General features: G+C 37.7%; 2 protein-coding genes across 5 annotated transcripts in view; one reads left to right on the forward strand and one right to left on the reverse strand.

Moving 5' to 3' along the window:
* The window catches only part of Trim24 (tripartite motif containing 24), a 102363-nt gene extending 87687 nt beyond the window's left edge, over window positions 1–14676 (forward strand). For both annotated transcript variants that reach the window (XM_063250557.1, XM_063250560.1), the window contains exons 13-19: window positions 1993–2065; window positions 3529–3697; window positions 5004–5332; window positions 7036–7168; window positions 8059–8133; window positions 9780–9929; window positions 10548–14676. In XM_063250557.1, the coding sequence (XP_063106627.1) occupies window positions 1993–2065; window positions 3529–3697; window positions 5004–5332; window positions 7036–7168; window positions 8059–8133; window positions 9780–9929; window positions 10548–10757 (1139 nt within the window). In that variant the 3' untranslated portion in view covers window positions 10758–14676. The remainder of the gene's footprint in view (window positions 1–1992; window positions 2066–3528; window positions 3698–5003; window positions 5333–7035; window positions 7169–8058; window positions 8134–9779; window positions 9930–10547) is intronic.
* Window positions 14677–17304: 2628 nt separating this feature from the next.
* The window catches only part of Svopl (SVOP like), a 59013-nt gene continuing 56539 nt past the window's right edge, over window positions 17305–19778 (reverse strand). For 2 of the 3 annotated variants that reach the window (XM_063250561.1, XM_063250563.1), the window contains 2 exons: window positions 19101–19214; window positions 17307–17532 (listed from right to left, as the gene is read on the reverse strand). In XM_063250561.1, the coding sequence (XP_063106631.1) occupies window positions 17521–17532; window positions 19101–19214 (126 nt within the window). In that variant the 3' untranslated portion in view covers window positions 17307–17520. Of the gene's footprint in view, window positions 17533–19100; window positions 19215–19778 lie in introns of all 3 variants that reach the window. The other variant, XM_063250562.1, reaches the window with a different exon arrangement.

The following is a 19778-nucleotide window of genomic DNA, read 5'->3' on the forward strand; positions in this document are numbered from 1 at the left end:
GATTGCAAAGAAAAGCTTATGTATGTTGGCACCATTTTGAAACCTCATGTGGCCTCTGTCCCCATTCTGAAGCAGCTTTTTCCTCTGAGCAAATTTTTTCACTTTTGCAGTTTTGAGGCTGCAAAAGGTTGAGACCCGCTGCTTCTTGGAATGTCCTGCAGCCATCTTTCTTATCTCTGTTTCTCCTCAGCAATCAAAGTCTCAACCCTGTCTTTACAGTCCACAACCTTCCTGGAATTCTCCATCTGGCCAAATTCACAGAGTTGTAAATTATCCTGCTAGGCTCTTTGCTCGTGATTTGCAACATAGAACTGACTAAAAGCTCCCACCAATAGCTATGCCACAAGCCTCAGCAATCTACTGGTTTGTAATTTCCTTTTCCAGATTAATCAGTCCATTGCCCTTTGTCTCAGTCTCGGGCAAAGTCTCTGGACATGAGCAAAATGCAGACAAACTTTCTGCCAAGCCATAACACATCATGGGGAGTCCAACAACTAAGGTAGTCCTTCTTCCCAGCAGAAACCTCCCAAGCGTGGTCTTTACCCTGAGGCTTTCTATCAGCCTTCTGGTCTCCTGAGCTCTGACCAGAATATCCTCTACAGAACAGCCTATGCTGCTCCAGCTCTATGCATCCAGACGACAATTCTGAACCTTTCCAAACTCTATCCACAAGCCATTTCCAAAGCCTCTCATAAAACATAGTCAGTTATAGTCACAGCAATGATCCCATTCCTTGGTACCAAAATCTGTATTAGTCAGGGTTTTACTAGAAAAAACAGATATAACACAAGATGTGCAGAAACAACAAAATTGGCCTTTGACGGCCAGCCACAGAGTCTGATGAGGAAGCGTGCAGAGGGTTTCTACACACTGGAGGCCAAAGGATTCAATCCAAGGTCTGGAGTTCACCCTAGTGTCTTGTACAAGTTCACAGCAGTGGGCTGATGGGTCTGTAACAGAAGGCCAAAGGCTCTGTGATGAAGAGTCTATGCTAAAAGCCAGGAGATGATATCCAAACCAAAGATGAAGACTGAAGCTTCTCCCAAGAAAGGAATGCATTCGTCCTTTCTCCTATACCTTCAGGTGATGCCCCACCCTAGGGGTGGGTCTACATCCTTGGGTGTAGACTTGCTAAACCCATTTAGGTAAGCTTTTAAATGTCTCAAGTTGACACAATCGATCAACCACTACAGCGAGTAAAACAAATTATGCCAAAAAATATTTATTCCCGCTGTTGCAGGAAAAAATCAAAGGCAGATACAAGTTCTAGCCATTGAACTACCTATGGGTTTCATGACAATACTCACTGATGAAAATGTGATGAGAGAGGTCCCTTCACACATGGCTGCTAAGGTGTAATATGGCCAGAGCATTTCTGGAAGCCACTGTAGCAATATTCCTAAAGTTGATATTGGTCCACCATAACGTGGGCCAGACACCAGACAGAGTGGCTCATAACCCACCACCAGCGTGTGGCTTCTTCACTTCTGTGGTAGCAGTTCACAACCACTCTTGTTCATTGACTCTAGTGTAACCTTCTCAGTGTGATATTCTCTGTCTTCTGTTAATTGATCCATCTTGTTTCTCTTGATAGTTCTTTTCTCTTTCTGAACTCTGTGGTAGCTCTACCACTCATTGTCTTGTGTAGCTTGTACTAACATTAGGTTCCTCACTGAGACACTGCCCCAGGTATAACATTGTGATTATCACACTCCAAGTTAGAAATTGTGGCAGATCTTGCTGGCAGTTTGTTAAGCCAGGAGTGTTCCCCACAGATGTTCCCCCAGAGCAAAGAACCTTGCCTGAAGGATGAAAGCGCTACTGCTCTAACAGGGCATATGTATCATACTTGCGTGTTAGCAACTACTTACTGTTCCATAGAATTGTATTGTGTGTTCCCAGTTTCAGTGTAATACTAAGTGAGCATATTCAGTAGGACTTACACATAATTATTAATTCACTTATGAATATGTGTGATTTCCCCCTTCTCAGGACCTGTTACTATGACTAGCGTCCACCCTCCAATACGTTCACCTAGTGCCTCCAGCGTTGGGAGCCGAGGAAGGTAAACAGCATTAACCGTGTTCTCTAGCACAGTCGCCCCTCAGTATCTATGGGGAATTGGTTTTAGGACCCTCCTGAGGTTAAATAACCTCTAGGTGCTCAAATCCCTCCTAGGAAATGATGTAGTATTTGTATATGACCTGTGTGTGTCTCCCCATAAGACCAAATCAGCTTTAGATTACTTGTAATACCTGACACAATATAAATGTTGTGTCAATTATTACATTGTATTATTTAGGGAATAATTGCCCTCTCCCCCCCAAAAAAGTCTCTGTGTGTTAGTTCAGGCACAATTTTTGCCCTAAGTATTTTTATTTTCCATTCACAGTTGATGGAATCCACAGATATGATGGGCCAACTATACATAAACTGTGTAGATGTATTTTGCTGGGGCTCATTATATTTATAGTTAGTGCATTTTGAACAACTTCCATTATTTTTAGTTGGAATTTTAATCATAATTATGTTTTAATTTAATAAGCTAGTGAAAGGGTTAAAGTACAAATTTATCATTAAGAGAAAATTGTGTGTGTGTGTCTTTGAGACACGGTCTCACTAGGCAGTTCAGGCTGGCCTTAAGCTCACTTTGTAGCCCAGGCTGGTCTTGAACTTGCAGTGATCCTCCTGCTTCACCCTCCTGAGTGCTGGAATTACAGGCCCATGCCCAGCTTAAAAAACCTTTATGTAGCAAATACGATGTTTGACATTAGCATAATAGCAAGGGAAAAGACGGTAGGTATAACACAGCACTATATAGAAATACCAATTGAGGGAAGAGAAATACTTTTTAACTATTGCAGTGATTTCTGGTTATACTACTAATGGTTAGACATTACTTCTACTTGAAAAAAATTTACAGTTGCTGAGATTCTTAGATGCTGCTCTGCTCTTACTGTAGTTGAAAGTTGCTCCTAAATAGTGCACTGAGTTCTTCCTTCATTAAATGAAGGAAGCCTCCTCCGAGGCTCAAGTTGGTCAGTAATCCCACGAGAACCTAATGGCTCTGCACATGTTTTTGTCTCACTTCCTTGTGTAAGTAGCAGAAGTCCAGCGAATGATATCCTAGCTGTCATTACTTTGGCAACAAAGTTTGGTGTGAGCTTCAAACTTTGTCATGACCAGAGAAGGGAATATTAAAGCCTAGAATATGCTAGTTCTAAAATAGCAACTCTTAATTGCCTACTTGTGGACTCTCAGAATTTTGAAGTCAGTTTTATTTTAAGTCAGATTTATTTACCTTTCCAAATGTATAGTGTAACTGTTTGTGTAGATTACACCGTGAAGTCTTTTTATCATAAATGAAACTTGTAACAGACATTTTCTTATGCATCACTTACTGATGAGGTCATGTAGCTATTTTGTGAAGATAACAGCATTACTTTAGGGTATTAATACTATACTTTGTTATGAGGTTTTGGTGTAGTGTTTTTAGATTTTTTATTTTTTTTTTCCCCTCTCTTACAGCTCTGGTTCTTCTAGCAAACCAACGGGAGCTGACTCTACACACAAAGTCCCAGTAGTCATGTTGGAGCCAATCCGAATAAAACAAGAAAACAGTGGACCGCCTGAAAATTATGATTTTCCTGTTGTTATAGTGAAACAAGAATCAGATGAAGAATCTAGGCCTCAAAATGTAATTATATCGGTGCTTGCAATACCATTTCTGATTAGTGGGTAAGAAGAAGGTAGTTCCCAGTAGAGTAGCTTTTACAGAACAATCTACAGTAGAACAGACTCCTTGGGGATACAACTGAGTGGGGAAGTGGTGTTAAAAATAATTTTATAACCTGGTGGTGACTGGCATAGAGATGAGAATCTAGAAAAATAAGCAAATGAATGAAAAAGTTATAATCAGTTCCTCGTAAAATGGTCCAAAAAGGAAATGCAGTTTTAGTATATTTTGTGGTTCTGCATTGTACATTTACATAGTGGAATGATAAACTCAAATATACATATAACTAAAAATTACACATTAGGATATAATCTTAAACATTTAACTAAAAAATTACGATTTTTTAGAGTATCTATAACTAGTACAGATACAGATCAGTTGCAGTAGATGCTAGTGAACCGGAAACAATTACATTGGTCCTACTGACTAAAACGGTAGTGCTTAGTAAAAACTGTGTTTAGAGAATGAATGGGTCCTAGCAATGTGTGTGTGAGAATGAGAATGGGTTAGAGATTAATACAAAAGCCTAATCTCTGGATCTTTCATATCAGGAAAATTTTATACATATGGAATTTAAAATTAAAAACCCAAGAAATTGCATTATAGGCATTTGCTTTATAAACATGGAAGTAAACTGAGGACAGTTGTATTGCCTGTAATCCCAGTATTTTAGGACCTCAAGATCAGGGCTAGCTTGAGCAACATAATAAGCCCTCATCTCAACAAAAACAACAGACAAAAAGGAAATGTGAAGGTAGGTAGCAGAAAGAAAGCCAAGTTTGAAAATAGTTGCCTCTAGCAAATGAGTGCTCTCAATATGTCTACCTTTATTACTTTGAAATTTTTTTAAATGTTCAAACAAGATAGTTTTTATTATTGATAGGAAATTTTCATTACTGTAGTATCCAGCAGAATTTAGATTTATCTTAGAAGTATGTCTGCATCGTACATTTATTATAACTGCAAAACATACTTATTCTTCATGTGGCTGACTTCCATGCTGCCTACCTGTTCTCTAATTTGTGTAGACATGAGCAGCCACCAAGGTATCACCCATACCCTTGCACCCATCGCCTATGTTGACAGTCCGAGTAGAAGTTCAGTCTCCTGTGCCATTAGAGAGTCCAGAGTAGTTCTAACTCCTCCAGAATAGTAGGGGCCATGAGAGGGCCATCTGCAGGCTATTGTTGCCATGGTACTCAGCAAACCCAGTTCCGAAACACACATGCCCGCATATGCACACATGCAGTTTTCTCTTTTATTGCAGACCAACTACTCAAGAAGCATACTCACTTCCCTGCTCCTAAATAGCAGTCAGAGGTCTGCCTCTGAGGAGCCTGTCGTAAGATCTGATGCTCCGGATAGCACAGGGGATCAGCCTGGACTACACCAAGAGAACTCCTCCAGTGGGAAGTCCGAGTGGCTGGACACTTCCCAGAAGTCTCCCCTTCATGTTGGGGACACAAGAAAGGAAGATGACCCCAATGAGGACTGGTGTGCAGTTTGTCAAAACGGAGGGGAACTGCTGTGCTGTGAGAAGTGTCCGAAAGTTTTTCATCTCTCTTGTCATGTGCCCACATTGACAAATTTTCCAAGGTAAGTTAGTACTTGCCTTGCCGTATCCTTTGCTGTGAGTAGAAGAAGCAGGGTTTAAGTGGGCAGGTGAGTAAAAGTGGATTTAGTAAGTACATGCAAACCATGCAAAAATAAAAAGAGTAGCAGTGAACTTTCTCTATTTTTTGAAATAAGGTCTCACTACATAGTTCAGGTTGCCTTGAATTCCAGTGTAGTGCCAGCTATCCTCAAAACCATGGTGATCCTCCTGCCACAGCTTCCTCAGCGCTGGATTACAGGCATTTACCACCACACCTGGCCGTGGTCAACTTCGATGTTCATTGTGTTCTCAAATCTTTGTAAAAGATGTAAATAAAATTCCTCTTGGCACATATGCATACAGTACTGTAAAATCTCTAATGATAATCTAGTTTCCTGTTCCTGTGCTTCTTTCAAAAACACTAGTTGGCTGGTCTGAGGATGTGGCCCAGGGGTAGAACACTTGGCTAAGCCTCTGCAAGGTCCTGTCTTCACTCCCAGCCTGCGAATGAGGGAACCTAGTCTGTTAGGAGAACACCAACACAAATCATCATAAAGCACAGTGACCCTCATATGTGCAGTGTGTCATCTGCCACAGTGTGATGTGTCTTTCTTGTCAGACCTTGAACTTTGTCATTTTCAGTATTGCAAATGATTTCCCTGAGATGATGATTGCTAAGACCGTTCATGCTGATCTTAGTTCTTTAAATGCTATACTTTTTTTTAATAAACATTTCTTTTTCCTGAATTCTTTGAGGAAGAAATTCAGTTATATTATGACAGCCCTAAATTAATGTGGATGTTTAAAATTTAATATATATATGACATATAAGTATATAAAATTAACAGTTTATTAATACATGAAGAATATTTTATACCTCCTTGACCCGGCCTGTAGCTAAGTCCACAGAGACCCTAGAGGGGGAGTGGGGATGAAGAGGGGACAAGAGACACAAAGAGCGGAGACAAGATGAAGTCCAATCAAGTCTCGTTTATTCAAGGAAGGAGAATCAAATATATAGGGTATTGGGGAGGAGGGATTTGGGTTCTGAGATGTCAGCAGGTAACTCAGCAACAGTGGTAAGACCAAGGGTTATAGGTCAATTCAAATTTCCCGGGCGCGGGCTCATAAAGCGGGCTGATTAACATAATTCCTGAATAGGCCAAACTAGGTAGGTAGGCAGGGTGCTGCTTAACTACCAAACTTAACTCCTGGAGGGAGTTAAGGTGGTGCAGCCTGCAGATATAAGGTAGCAGCTAATTACAGAGCTTCCCACACCTCCTTGAGTAGATTTTGATTGTAAGCACTTAGGCCTTTGCATTAGATTTCTGTCAAGCCCCATTGGGTGTGGCTCACACCTGTAATACCAGCACCTTGGGAAGCTGAGGCAGGAAAAGAAGGTTGCAAGTTTGAGCCTAACCAAGCTGAGCAACTTAGCAAGACCCTACCCCAGAAAAAAAGGAAGAATGGAGATGTGGCTTCTTGCAAGGGCCCTGAATTCAATCCCCAGTGTAATCAATCAGTCCGTTAATTTCTGTGTTTCATTTCCCACCACTATACTGGTAGGGTAGGTATGTGGCAAATATTCAGTGATTAAAATTCATGCCAGGTAAATCCGTGTACTAGATGGCATGGAGGATGTAACAAGGGAAAGCAGTGAAGAGGGAGGCAGCATTACAAACTCAAAAATACATTGTCTCCACAGTGGAGAGTGGATTTGTACTTTCTGCCGAGATTTATCTAAACCGGAAGTTGAGTATGATTGTGATGCGCCCAGTCACAATTTGGATAAAAAGAAAACTGAAGCTCTTGTTAAGTTAGCACCGATAGATAAAAGGGTGAGTCTTTTGACATTTCTATCTTAGAGTATTAGAAAAAAATTTTTGATTTAGATGCATTAAATTTTATGTTGGGTTTTTTTAGGAGTTTTTTTTTAAACAAAGCAATTGGAAACTTTAACAACAAGTTACAATGTTTTTAAATTTAGAAACAGGAAAGGGTGTGCCTGCGTGTGTTTATAGATGCTTAAGTTACCTGCACAGGATGAAACCTGGGCTTTTAAATTTAATCTCCCTTAGTAAACTCTTAATTTTGTTTCATTTCTATCACAGATAAGTTTTGTTCCATTATTCATTTAGAAGTGGCACAATGGTCTAGGATGCTCTTTCTACTCTTCTGGAAATAATTCCATCTTTTCACAAAGGGGTACTAGGCTTATTTATATCTCACTATCATTTAAAGATGCATGGTTGGCAGTTTACTGCTAAAGGACCTCCTCTGTTAAATTAAGTAGAAAAGTGTGTGAAAATGTCAGGCCGCAAAGCCACAAATAGGGCAGGTTTACACACAGTGCCTACCAGGATAAACCCATCTGAGAAAAGTAACACAGCGGGCACTGAGGACGGTCCCTATCCTAGGTCTTTGAGCTACATGTGGCTTTCTGTCTTGGCTGCTCCTACAGCATCCAGACTCAGTGGAGAGGGATTGTCAAGAGCTTAAGATGAGTTTTTACTGATAGTATTCTACTGATAGTATTAGCTATAAGCACTTTCTCAAATACCACATCCATCCTAAATTGTCTAGCACGTAGTTAATGAGTGGGAAGAAAAGCAAAAATACTCCCAAGATTCAGCATTTTTCTTGTATTCATATAGTTTTAATTCTTATACTTTGAGACCTGTGGAATTTTTACTTAAACCACGGCTTCTGTTGTGTTTTTTTCCTTTAGAAGTGTGAACGCCTACTTTTATTTCTTTACTGCCATGAGATGAGCCTGGCTTTTCAAGACCCTGTCCCTCTAACTGTAAGTATTAATGTCCTCTTGTACATATTGACATAGAGGGACATGGGATGTTTGTTTTTTGGAAATTATTTTTATGAGTCTAGTTTCTAGACCATTTTCAATACTTCCTAATAACCACTCCAGATCTTAAAGTTTATTAATTGATATGGAGTACACGGATCCCAAATAGTTATGTTTTGACATTAATGAATTGCCTACAAACTTCTGTTCATTTCTCAGGTATTTGTTTAACCTCATCTAATTTGCCTTCTGTTTGCAGAGGAGTTCTGTGTTTTTAACTCAGAAGGTTTAGACATACTCTCTTAAGCTTCTGGAGGAAACTTCAAAACTTTGCCATACTTTCTAAATTTATTTTAATAGACAGGTCTAGACTTTAATAAATGGACTTTACCATAGAAAGGAAGCTGAGGAAGGGAGATGTATGTGTGTTAAACATTATCTTCCAAAAAGTTTGTAATAAGAGTTTGATGCACTGTCATCTTATATTTGTGTAAAGCATTCACTACCCAAAATATATTCTCTTTCTATTCTATGATGTCTGAAACTGCTTTAACAATTCAATGAATTTGTCTTACTAAATTGAAAAACTAATGCTAGATTAAAAGAAAACTAACTTGGTAAATATGTGCATTCAGCTGATACCAGTCAGCTTCTTGCTTTAGAGCAAGTAGAAAAAAAGAGTAAGAAATGAATAATTCCAGACTAGGGAATGTTTATACCCAAAAGAGGCAGAGTAAAGAAGTCAAATAGGCCTGGTGCAGTGGCACACACGTCCCAGCACTGAGGAGACTGAGGCAGGAGAATCGCCACGAGTTCAAGGACACGGTGGAATACACATAGCAAGACCTTGTCTCAAAAAACAAACCAAAAAGAATTTAAAATGCTCTAAACACACAGACACACATTAGAGCCAAACACATGCCATTTCCTCTGTCAGAGCTAGAAGCATAAGAATCCAATAAAAGAAGCAGGTAATGCAAGTATACACTTAAAAATAAACTAGGTGTTTTCATGGTCTTGGCTTACAGCTACATTTGTATTAATAACTGTAGCCAAAAAAAAAAAAAACACTCTTCATTTTCTTGATATATGTCATATCTGCTATATATGTATGTAAATTGTACACAGTTGCCAGGATCACTGCCATTTGAAATATGAGGAAACTCTCAGTAAAGTTATAACTTACCTAAGATGTTGTTGTGGCCTGTGAGGCCTGTGAACAAGCCTTTTTTATCACTTGCTATAATTCATACAAGAAAAATGTCAGATACTACTAGAAAATACTTTTTTTCTAGTAATTTTTATTTAATAACAAGATGGAGAATCAAGAAAGTTAGGAGAGAATATATGATTACATCATTTTTTATTTTGTTTTTTGAAACAAGATCTCACTGTGTATTACAAGTTGGCCTTGAATTTACTATGTAGCTCAGGCTGGCCTCAAACTCACAGCAGTCCTCCTGCCTCAGCCTCCCAAATGCTAGGATTATAGGCATGTATCTACACCCTTACTGAACAGGTTTTTTTACCAGTGATAAAATACAGAAAAGCTGTAAGAACAATCCGAACTTTCCTATCACTTCTTACAAAAGGCATTTAGGACTAGGTAGGACTTAGTTGTTAAAACATCTCAATTATTTTAAAAGGTGCCTGATTATTACAAAATAATTAAAAATCCAATGGACTTGTCAACCATCAAGAAAAGACTGCAAGAAGACTCTTCCTTATATACAAAGCCTGAAGATTTTGTAGCTGATTTCAGATTGATCTTTCAGAACTGTGCCGAATTCAATGAGGTGAGGCGGGAGGGCAGCCACAATGTGAACCTCATCTTACACCAACCCATACTGTCAGCAAATGAGTAGACCGAGATGTCTATGAGGGATCCGTGTCCGTGTTTCAGGTCCACCAGGGTAGGAGAGAGGGACTGAGGAGGACTGTGGCCATGTTTATATTAGAAGTTTCATTATATGGGGAGTAGAAATAAAATCGGTAACAGTAATTTAGAAAAGATTTTTCTGGTCTAGAAGTATTTTTTGTCATTCTTATTTTTTTTTTTTTTGGTACTAGAGACTGAACTCACAGATGTGCCGCTGAGCTGCATCCCTGTCCTACCTTTATTTCTTGAAATATGGACTTCCAAAATTATCTTTTTGTTGTTTATCTTGACATATTAAGGATAAATCAAAAAAAATCCTCCTCCTAAATTTTCTCATCTCTCAATCATTTAACCACAACACACCCTTTGGCTAATGGTTTGTTTTATGTTGCTATTTTTGTGTTAATGACTATGCATTTTCCACAACAACCCACTGATGTTTATAATGTCAAGACTCAAAAGCAAACAGAAGTTTGAAAGATTATTTCTGATGACTGTCTAAAATGTGGTCTTTATTTTTCTTTTTACCTAACAGCCTGATTCTGAAGTAGCCAATGCTGGTATAAAACTTGAAAGCTATTTTGAAGAACTTCTAAAGAACCTTTATCCAGAAAAAAGGTTTCCTAAAGTAGAATTCAGGAATGAATCAGAAGATAATAAATGTAGTGATGACTCAGATGATGACTTTGTACAGCCCCGGAAGAAGCGCCTCAAAAGCATCGAGGAACGCCAGTTGCTTAAATAAAACAGCACCACTGGCTTGTGTCTGTTGAAGATCTTTCTGTTTGTCAGTAATTTAACATCATTATAAAGAAGAGTTTGTGAGCTTTCTGTTTTTTGATGTTTACTAGACTTTGATTTCTTTAATAACCTATTTCTTTTAACCTCTTATTAAAAAGAATGACAAAGTGAAAAAGAAGGAAATGAATGGAAGAAAGAAAACGAAGGGGGGAGGGAAAAAGGATGGTAGAAGAAAGGAGAAAGAAGTATCAATAACAAAAAAGACGTTCTTCCCACTTCTTGGAGTCAAAATCACAATGTGGAATGATAGCTACCACAGGAAGGAAATAGACTTTCTATGAACTCTCAGTTGAAAGTTTAAGTGGTTTGGATGTGTGCGTTAATCCATTTTTAGAAAGTTAATGCCACTACCCATTAATGATCACCCAGTCTAGAACTAGGTTTGAGGGGTTACCAAGTGAAACAGCAGGAGGATAGATTAGATGCCATTAAGAAGGTTCCTAATAGTATATGATGGAAAATGGCCACTGTATTAAAGAAAAATCAGGAAAACAAATGCTTTTTGTTTTTGTTTTATCTTCTCTATGAAAGTGTTTGATATAGCTGATTTTCAAGGCCTGGTTTCATACATTTCTAGATGTAGATTTTCTTACACTTCTTCCCCTAATAGAAGGAAGTAAGCACATGTTTGATTTTGATGTGCGTCTGTGTGTTTTGTTTGTTGTGGTTGTTTCTTTGTGTAGATTGTCCTTTAAATAAGCTTTGCAGTATGGCTTTTAGTGGAACTACCCAATTTTGAAATACAGCAGGGTGGCACTGTATTTGATATGAGATTTCTTCAAAATAATGCCCTGTTGGGCATTAAATATAAGTTCCCCTAAAAGTGACTAATTTTGTGTTTTTCATATGTCTTTATAATTTCTATTGAAAATGTATTACAAGATTTGGGACAGGCAGTTGGGGAATTATTAGTGAATATATTTTTTTTCTGAAGCATTTACTTCATGGTTGGATGGTTAGCTTTTAAAGAATCAGAACCTCATTTTATCTTTGATCTGAATTGGCAATTTCATTTTCAGTGATAGAGATACAAAAGTCCATCTTCGTAGGGCAAGTATATTAATGGGCCATATCCAGCAATTGTAACTGATACCCATATCTGCCTTTCACTCCTTTAGTCTTTTTAGGATCAGATGACCAGTTAAAGAAGGAAATTGGGTTAAGATAGAAGAGATTTACTGTGCCACATACTAATCCAACGTTTGACAAAACACCCATGAAATTTTAGTTTGCCAAAATTAATATTTCTTAATAAAACACTACAATTACTATTTTTATTAATAGTAGTAGTAGATTTTCACTTTTTTTTGGTTTTTGTTTTTCTTAGTTTTTTTGTTTGTTTGGTTGGTTTTTTTGTAGGGGAAGTCTTTTTGAGATAAGATTTCACTATGTAGTTTAGACTGGCCTTCAACTCATGTTGTAGCCCAGGCTGGCCTGAAACTCAAAGCTGTCCTTCTATTTTTTTTTTTTTCTTTTTTTGTTAATTTTATTTAAGGAGAAAAAGAAAAAAAAGCAGAGAAACGGTACAAGTTATACAGATTTACAGAAAAAAATAAACAGGAAATCACTAGTTAACGGATTACATATTGTCATCTTAGAAATAACTGTTCAAGTTACAAAATTAAAGCTTATAAAGTGGACATTCCAACAGTGAGACTACAAACAGTTCTGTTCAATGATCCAACAAAACTCAGTAATATCATTCTCTATCTTATACACTTAAATATACATGCAGTTATATCGTTTAGAGCCCTTTCTTTTCCTCTCTTTTGTACAATGACAATTACACATTTTGGGTTTTGTTGCTCCCACAGTTCTTATTACTTTTTTGGAAGAGAGTAAAACCAAATGTGACATAACAGAACAGAATCGGTCAAGTCAAAAGGGTTGTCCTTCTAACTATTAATGTAGGGAAGTTTGGAGGAAATTTTTCTCTTTAGGATGATAAAATAAAATACAACTGACCCTAAAGAATTTTGGGTGATACTGTCTCCCATGTATTAAATGTAGAGGACTTGCTTTTATCCTGTCATTATTTCTTAAAACAGACAATTTGAAAATATTCCTTGGGTAATTTGTAGGATTTTCACATTCTACTCAAGATAAGATGTAAGCAGAAAGAAACTTTCTAGCACAAGCTTTCCATGGTTTCTATGCACATTTCCAAACACATAATACATAAAAATGTAACTTGTATTGTTTTGAAATTCACTTTGACATTTGTTTTCCAAAGGTTATTTGAACAAATTTTGTTACCAATACATAGACTGTTTTAATTGTTTTAGGTGAGCATTTTTAGCATAGCAGCTGAGGAGCTTTGCTAATAAGTTTAATGTTGGTATCACAGAACACCACTCTTCTGATAGTCCTCCCTTTCTTGTGCCCTTATTTAAAACAGCAACACAGGTGAGTTATTTTAAGACTTATTACTAAGGGAGATAGGGCTTAAGAAAAAAATACAATTTCCTAAATATATCTGAAAAAGAATTTCTACTAATTACCCAAAAATGTCATGCTTATATTTAGTCTTACATTAACTTTTAAAACATCATCTCTATTTTGCCATAATCTTTTGCTGAGAGGAAGGAAGTGGACAACTATCTTTTGTTATCATATATAATAATGTAAATTATAGCCTTTTTATCATGGTCTCAGCTCCTGTGACTATTAACACATAAGTGCCCAGGAGGATTGCCACTAAACAGTCCTTAAATTCTAATAGAAGCTTTGAAAAGAACCTGTCTATACCACACGTTCTTGAGAGCCCCACCCTCACCTCCTCCGTGGGGAGGGCTTCAGTGTGGTTCAGGGAACCTAGACCTGAAATTTAGCAACACTCCAGTGTTTACCTCTGACCAAAAATGCTGGGAACCTTCATTCTGAGTTTAGGACCAAGAGCCTAGTATCAGAGCCACAAGACCCCACTGCTGCATCAGAATGAGTAGACCATATCACAGCCAGTTTTTCTCCTGGACACAGTCAGTGACGGAGATGGCTATAGTAGAATAAATGGGCTGAGACATATCATATTGCATGCAAAATATCTACATGAGCAGCTGGCAATGTGATCCTTCTGTCCTTTAAGTTAACAGGCCCTGCTATCCTACCTAGAGGGATAGAAAGAAAGGACTAGAAGAAAAAAAATACTGTCCTCTTCCCATAATAATTTTACTTTGTTTTCCAAGCTAAAGACTAGGCCATAGGTCTTATTACTTACCACACATAGTACAGATATGCAGTAACTTAGGAATGCTTTCAAAAGATTAACTCCAAAGTCTAAAGGCTGAGTGCATAGCCAGTTGTTCCATCTATGAATTAGCATTTCACATCCTCTGCTATTTCAGTTGTTAAACTTTTTAAATTTGATTTTAAGAGACAGTGAAAGGAAGAACAAATTTTTCTGAGCTCTGATCCAAATTGTGATTCCCAAAACTTGCTGTGAATGAAAGATACTTAGGTTTAAAATGATTCGCTTGGTTTCTTTTTTACTTGTAATCATTGTGAATGAAGCAAATCAAGTGATCTGATTGGCTTTTAGCATTATGGACATGACCTTGAGTCCAGTCATCTGATTTCTTACTGAACTCCTCCTCTGGATTACCATGTGTATATTTTTAAAAATATTTTTAGTACCATGTAAATTAAACAAGTGATGACTTCACACCCATTTTACTGTACCTTTGTCTTAGATGGACTTCACGGAGTCATAATTCACATGCAGGTAGTTCATGTTCCTGAGTGGAAACTTGGCAGTAGAGTCACAGGGTTCCCCAGGAAGGCTCTGCTGACTGAGGGCCATCTGAGACAAGAGTATTCGGATTTGGTGTTTCCTTTTTAATAAAAGTCAACTTGGATGAACTTTTTACTGTATTTTACAACAGACTTTTAATGGAAAAATATCATTTCAGTAGAATTTTACCTAGAGTCTTCTCTCATTTCTGCCTTTGTGTGTTCCTTTGCCAATAGAAACAGTATGTGCACAGTGAGGCTACTAGTCCATAATCAGCAAATGGACTAGTATTCTACACGTATTTCCTCAACCTTAAGCTTTTTTTGTTTAAAAAAAGGCAGGGGAGCCAGGCATGGTGGTGCACTCTAATCCCAGCATTTGGGAGGCTGAGGCAGGAGGGTCACTGAGTTTGAGGCCAGCCTGCACTTCAGAGTGAGACCCTACCTTTAAAAAGGGCAAACAGGAAGGAAAAAAAGTGATAAATAACTTCAATTGATATTTTACCCCCGAAGGTAAGAAAACTAATTATGCCGATGCCGTGGGAAATTCTGCTTGTCTGAAACCCACTCTGTATGGAGCAAGAGGAATGCAGGAAGTTGGGAGTTCTTCAAGTCATTTGGAAAGTTTGTCTGTGTTAATTACACCTTTAAACTTTGGAAGGTTTTGGTTATAAATTATAACTACAATTTCTTAAAATCATTACTGAGTACTTGGTAGATTTTACTTTGTTGCAGATAACCCTCTATTCTGAAGTTAGTTTTAAAATAGTCAAGTCATTAAAAAGCACATCCAAGGGCTGGGGATTTAGCTCCCAGCATAAGTGCAAGGTCATGAGTTCCATCCCTGGCACAAAATAAACCACATCCATGGTTATTACAAGTACGTTTACCAAAATTCTGTCTTGGCCATTTTCAAGTGACTATTCTATCCTCTACCATGTATCCAGAAATGGTATTGTGAATTCTTTCTCCCTGAAATAATGCCTTTAACTTCAAGACAAGTGAGCCAGGAAATCAGGAATCTTTCTTTATCAGTGACCAAATCCCAGTTGTGATTGCTTTGGTCTAAGGACAGACTCCCCAGATCAGCCAGAGGTAAGGACTCCACTCTTGGGATGGGAATGTACTGGCTGGAAAAGTGGCATTTCTCCAAGAAAACCGGGCTGTTGCAGGCACCAGACTTTGACACTGTTGCTAGGAGCTGATCTGATCTGATCTGTTTAGAGAGTCATTGAGAATGCATTGGAAGAAAGCCCAAAGTAACAGCTTTGGCATTCCTAGTACAGAAAGAATTTTTCTGTTATGGACAGTGCTTTAGAGAGCTTTGAAAATAGTCTTTTCTATATATGTATGAGATAGATTCAGATTGGACCTCAGTCTGATTACATAAAGCAAAACGTGGTAATAGAGAAACAGAATTAACCAGAATTGTCTCTCTCTTGGTGGTCTGTAAAACCAGACCAGAAAAGTTCTGATAAGTGATTTTCCTTTCTACTGATGACTAATATTGGTAAGTATACTTGGTAATATTGGTAAGTATGACTAGTATTGGTAAGCAACCCACATGAATTATCAAGAATTTGTTTAATTTTGGTGTTCAACTAAAATTCTGTTTATAGTTTGCTGTAGACCAATGTATCAGAAGCTGGGTACTAGACAGTGCTGGGCAGCACTGTACAGCTCCTTAGACCTAGAGATCCCCAGATACCGAGTTCTGCAGTTCTTGGGAAGATGTTTTAAAACTGGCTTCCTCACTGGTTGGCTGGTCATTGATCACTGCTACTAGCATTTGATTTTTATTATAAACAGCTGCTAACTTCAGCTTTGGGATTTATAGTTACGGCTTGTGGTAGGTTGTTGGGCTAACTCTACAAGTGTAGCCGTAGCATCTTTGCATCAAATACATTTTGGTTTAAAACTTTATAACTAGACTTGAAGAATGTTTTCTTGTTTGACAAACTCAGACTATTTTTATGCTTGAAAGCTAAGAAAGTTTTAGTTGTAACAGCCCATATAAAGCTTACAAAGCTTAAAATATAATTGGCCCTCTGTATTCATGAGCACGCCCATAGATTACACTAATTGCAGATCAAAAATATTTGGGAAAAAATGTCAAATCCTATATGTAATTATCAGTAGAGATTACTTAAATGTCTATATATGAGAATATCCCTAAGTTATGTGCAACTTGATGTTGTATAAGGAACTTGAGGGTTTGGGTCTAAGCAGAGGCATAAACCTCTTGCATACATAGTTCAGTAACACAAAATTTCATTGGTTGTGAGCTAGCCTTGGGGTCCTTAACTTAGTAGACCTCTACATTGAGCAGCAATAGGGATAAAATGTCTTTCCACAGCTTGCCTCCCCAGGTAGGAAGGATACAGCATGGAGACACTTTGTGATACAGGAAGGCTTGCTGCGTTGTTTAATTTTTATCATATAATCAGAAATCCCCTCCCAACTAGGATATTAGAGTAAAAATAAGAAGTGTATGGGAAGTTTATTCAAAGCTTGATGATTCTATATAAGATGGACTAATTTAATCATCTCTCAAGTTTTTTAAATAAGCTAATTATAATTGGAACTGGATGACTATTCTAGTGGGTTTGAAAAAATTACTGATAGTAGCCTTGTTCTTAGCTACAGATCTCATGAGAGACACCAGTGTATGTTTTGTCTTGGATTTAAGGGTTATTCATTGATCTCACAGAAGAAAAACCATCTTGCAACAGTGTCCATTTGTTACCTTTTCATTCTTAAAGTTTACCTTACAAAAGTTTATGTTGCTCTCCCCTCTTGAGTAATAGTATGTGAATAGCTACTCAGTTGCATTCACACGTGCATCTTTTTTTTTTCTTTTTTGAATACATGTTTATTAACTACTAAATAACACAGAGAAATTAAAAATCAAGGTTTTAAAAATGTGCCACAGCTCCATGAAAATAATCTTCCCTGGGTAGATCCATTTTTTCAGGTCTTCATTTAATTTGCTAGAAGAGGAAAAAAAAAAATAATAGGTCAAGACTTTTTTAAAGACTTTTTAAAGTGTTCATACCAACCTGACTCTAGGAACCCAACAATAAAAGGTTCTTTAGCAAAATTTGAGAAACTGAGATTTATCACTAACTTTTGTGTACCTAGAAATGTAATCATCATAATTCTATAATTTTGTTACTGTAGTCCATTACAGAGATTTAGAAAAATTAACAAATTGACATTATGCTTAAATTAGTCCAGGCTGTATTATCCAGTAAAATTACTGGAGTACAATCTGTCGCTGAAGTTAAAAAAAAAACTTTTGACACATTCTTGTAAAATTTTTAGAAACTTTACAGTCAGTCCTTGACTTGTGAACTTTCTGTATAAGATCATACATACTCTATAATTAGGCTCAGAAACCGCATTTGTGAGTTGGAGTCTTCTGCATATGGTAATTGTTCACAGCACTGAGGTATGTGTGTCAAGTGTGCTTGTACTTATCTATTGAACCTTAGGATTCTAAGAAAATGATAGTAAAAGAGCTGTAAAAAAATACACAGGATCACCATAACTCTAGAGCCAAAACCTAGTAAACAAAAATGGGACCAGTCCTTTAGAGGTAGATACGACTCGAATTAGAAATCTAAGCCGTGTTAACATGTGAGCCCTGTTTCTTGTATGCATTATTTTTAATACTTCTTAAAACATTGCAGAAAATTGGAAAAGAATAGAAAACCAGGAGACTCAGCACCCTTATATTAGTATACCTTTCACAAGTTATTCAGCTTCCTTGTGCCCTAGTTTGTGTATATGAATAAATGAATATGCTTCCTTTCGATCTTCAGTGATAAAGAATTATGAGTCAGCTCATGGTGTGATTTAATGCATTCACTGATGTCCAAAGAAAGAACTAGACAAAGCCTAAGCTAATAATTAAATGACAGGTCACCTAAAATGTGATTAAACAAGACAAAAGGTAGAGACCTGGATGAGCCACCTGGTTGTGTTTTGTATTGTTTTGTTTTTTCCTTGTGCAGTTGCACCTTTCTTGTGTCTACTGCTTACTAATAGGACAGGGAGACTGGGCAACAGCCCAGAGTCAGCCAGTAATCTCAGTTATTATTCCCCAGACATTACCATGTACCAGCCACAAGCTTAAGGCAGGAGAAGGTCAGTGCTGAGCTAGATGTTTTCTGCCAAATCCAGTTGTAAGGACAGAATACTAGGAAGGCTTTCTCTTACAATTTTGCCATAGCATGTACTTTTGGGGCTTTTTTTTTTTTTTTTTTTTTTTTTTTTTTTTTTTTTTTAAATGTGGTAAGCCTGTAACTACTATAATGGACCACAGTTGATGCCACACTAAATTTTAGCCTTGGACTCTTACCGGAGATACAGGGAATAATTTGACCCTGGTACTACTCATAGTAGATGCAAGAAAGACCAGAGTTTTTCTTTTGGAACCCACTAAAATTATTTGCATAAGCTTAAAAGAAGTGTGCCCATACTGAATTCATTTTCTTTGGTCAAAAAGTGATAATACTGTAGTTGAGAACTGCTAAGAGCGTCCCATATTACTTACCTGCAGGGCCCGTCCTTTGGTCTCAATGGGAAGAGTAAATGCAGAAATGGCACACACAACACAGACAGATGAGAAAAGGCACAGGGCCCCCAAGAATGATGCGTTCATAAGGACCTGTGGTTCACAAGAGAATGATGTGATTGGTCCCAAACATCCCTCATCTTTTTATGCCAGTTCTATACGGTAGGAGTTCCTGACACTGATTTACTTAGGCCAACATGTAGGAACTGGTGTGACTGGCATTAATGTGCACCAGCCAGTTTAGCCTCCTCTTTACCCTCTAGAACAAATTTAAGTATCTAGGAAAATGAGGGAGAGCCTCTTTTCCCACCCCTTCTACCAGTGCACTTGTTTAATGTCTAACGACACCTGGTGACACCTGTGAAATGCAGGTGGTTTGAAAAAGAGTGTTTCAGAGTCTCAGAAGATCGCTAATACAGCTTGTGTTTCAGTGCCTGTGTGGCACTGAGAGCTTCCTAGTTGGTGTCCTTTTTTCCACAGTGAATAATGGGTTTCTTCTGTCTACATCTTTTGGCTCAGATAATTCAAACACTAATACTTCACTTTCTCCAAGACTGTGCCTAAGTTTGGCAAATAGCCCAACATTTGGTATTTGTCAACTAATCTTTGGTTTTTTGAGATAGTGTCTCACTATGTAGCCCAGGCTGACCTTGAATT

The sequence above is a fragment of the Cavia porcellus genome, unplaced genomic scaffold (genome assembly GCF_034190915.1).
Source record: "Cavia porcellus strain 051 isolate PalLab524CR breed Dunkin Hartley unplaced genomic scaffold, mCavPor4.1 scaffold_6, whole genome shotgun sequence".
NCBI lineage: Eukaryota > Metazoa > Chordata > Mammalia > Rodentia > Caviidae > Cavia > Cavia porcellus.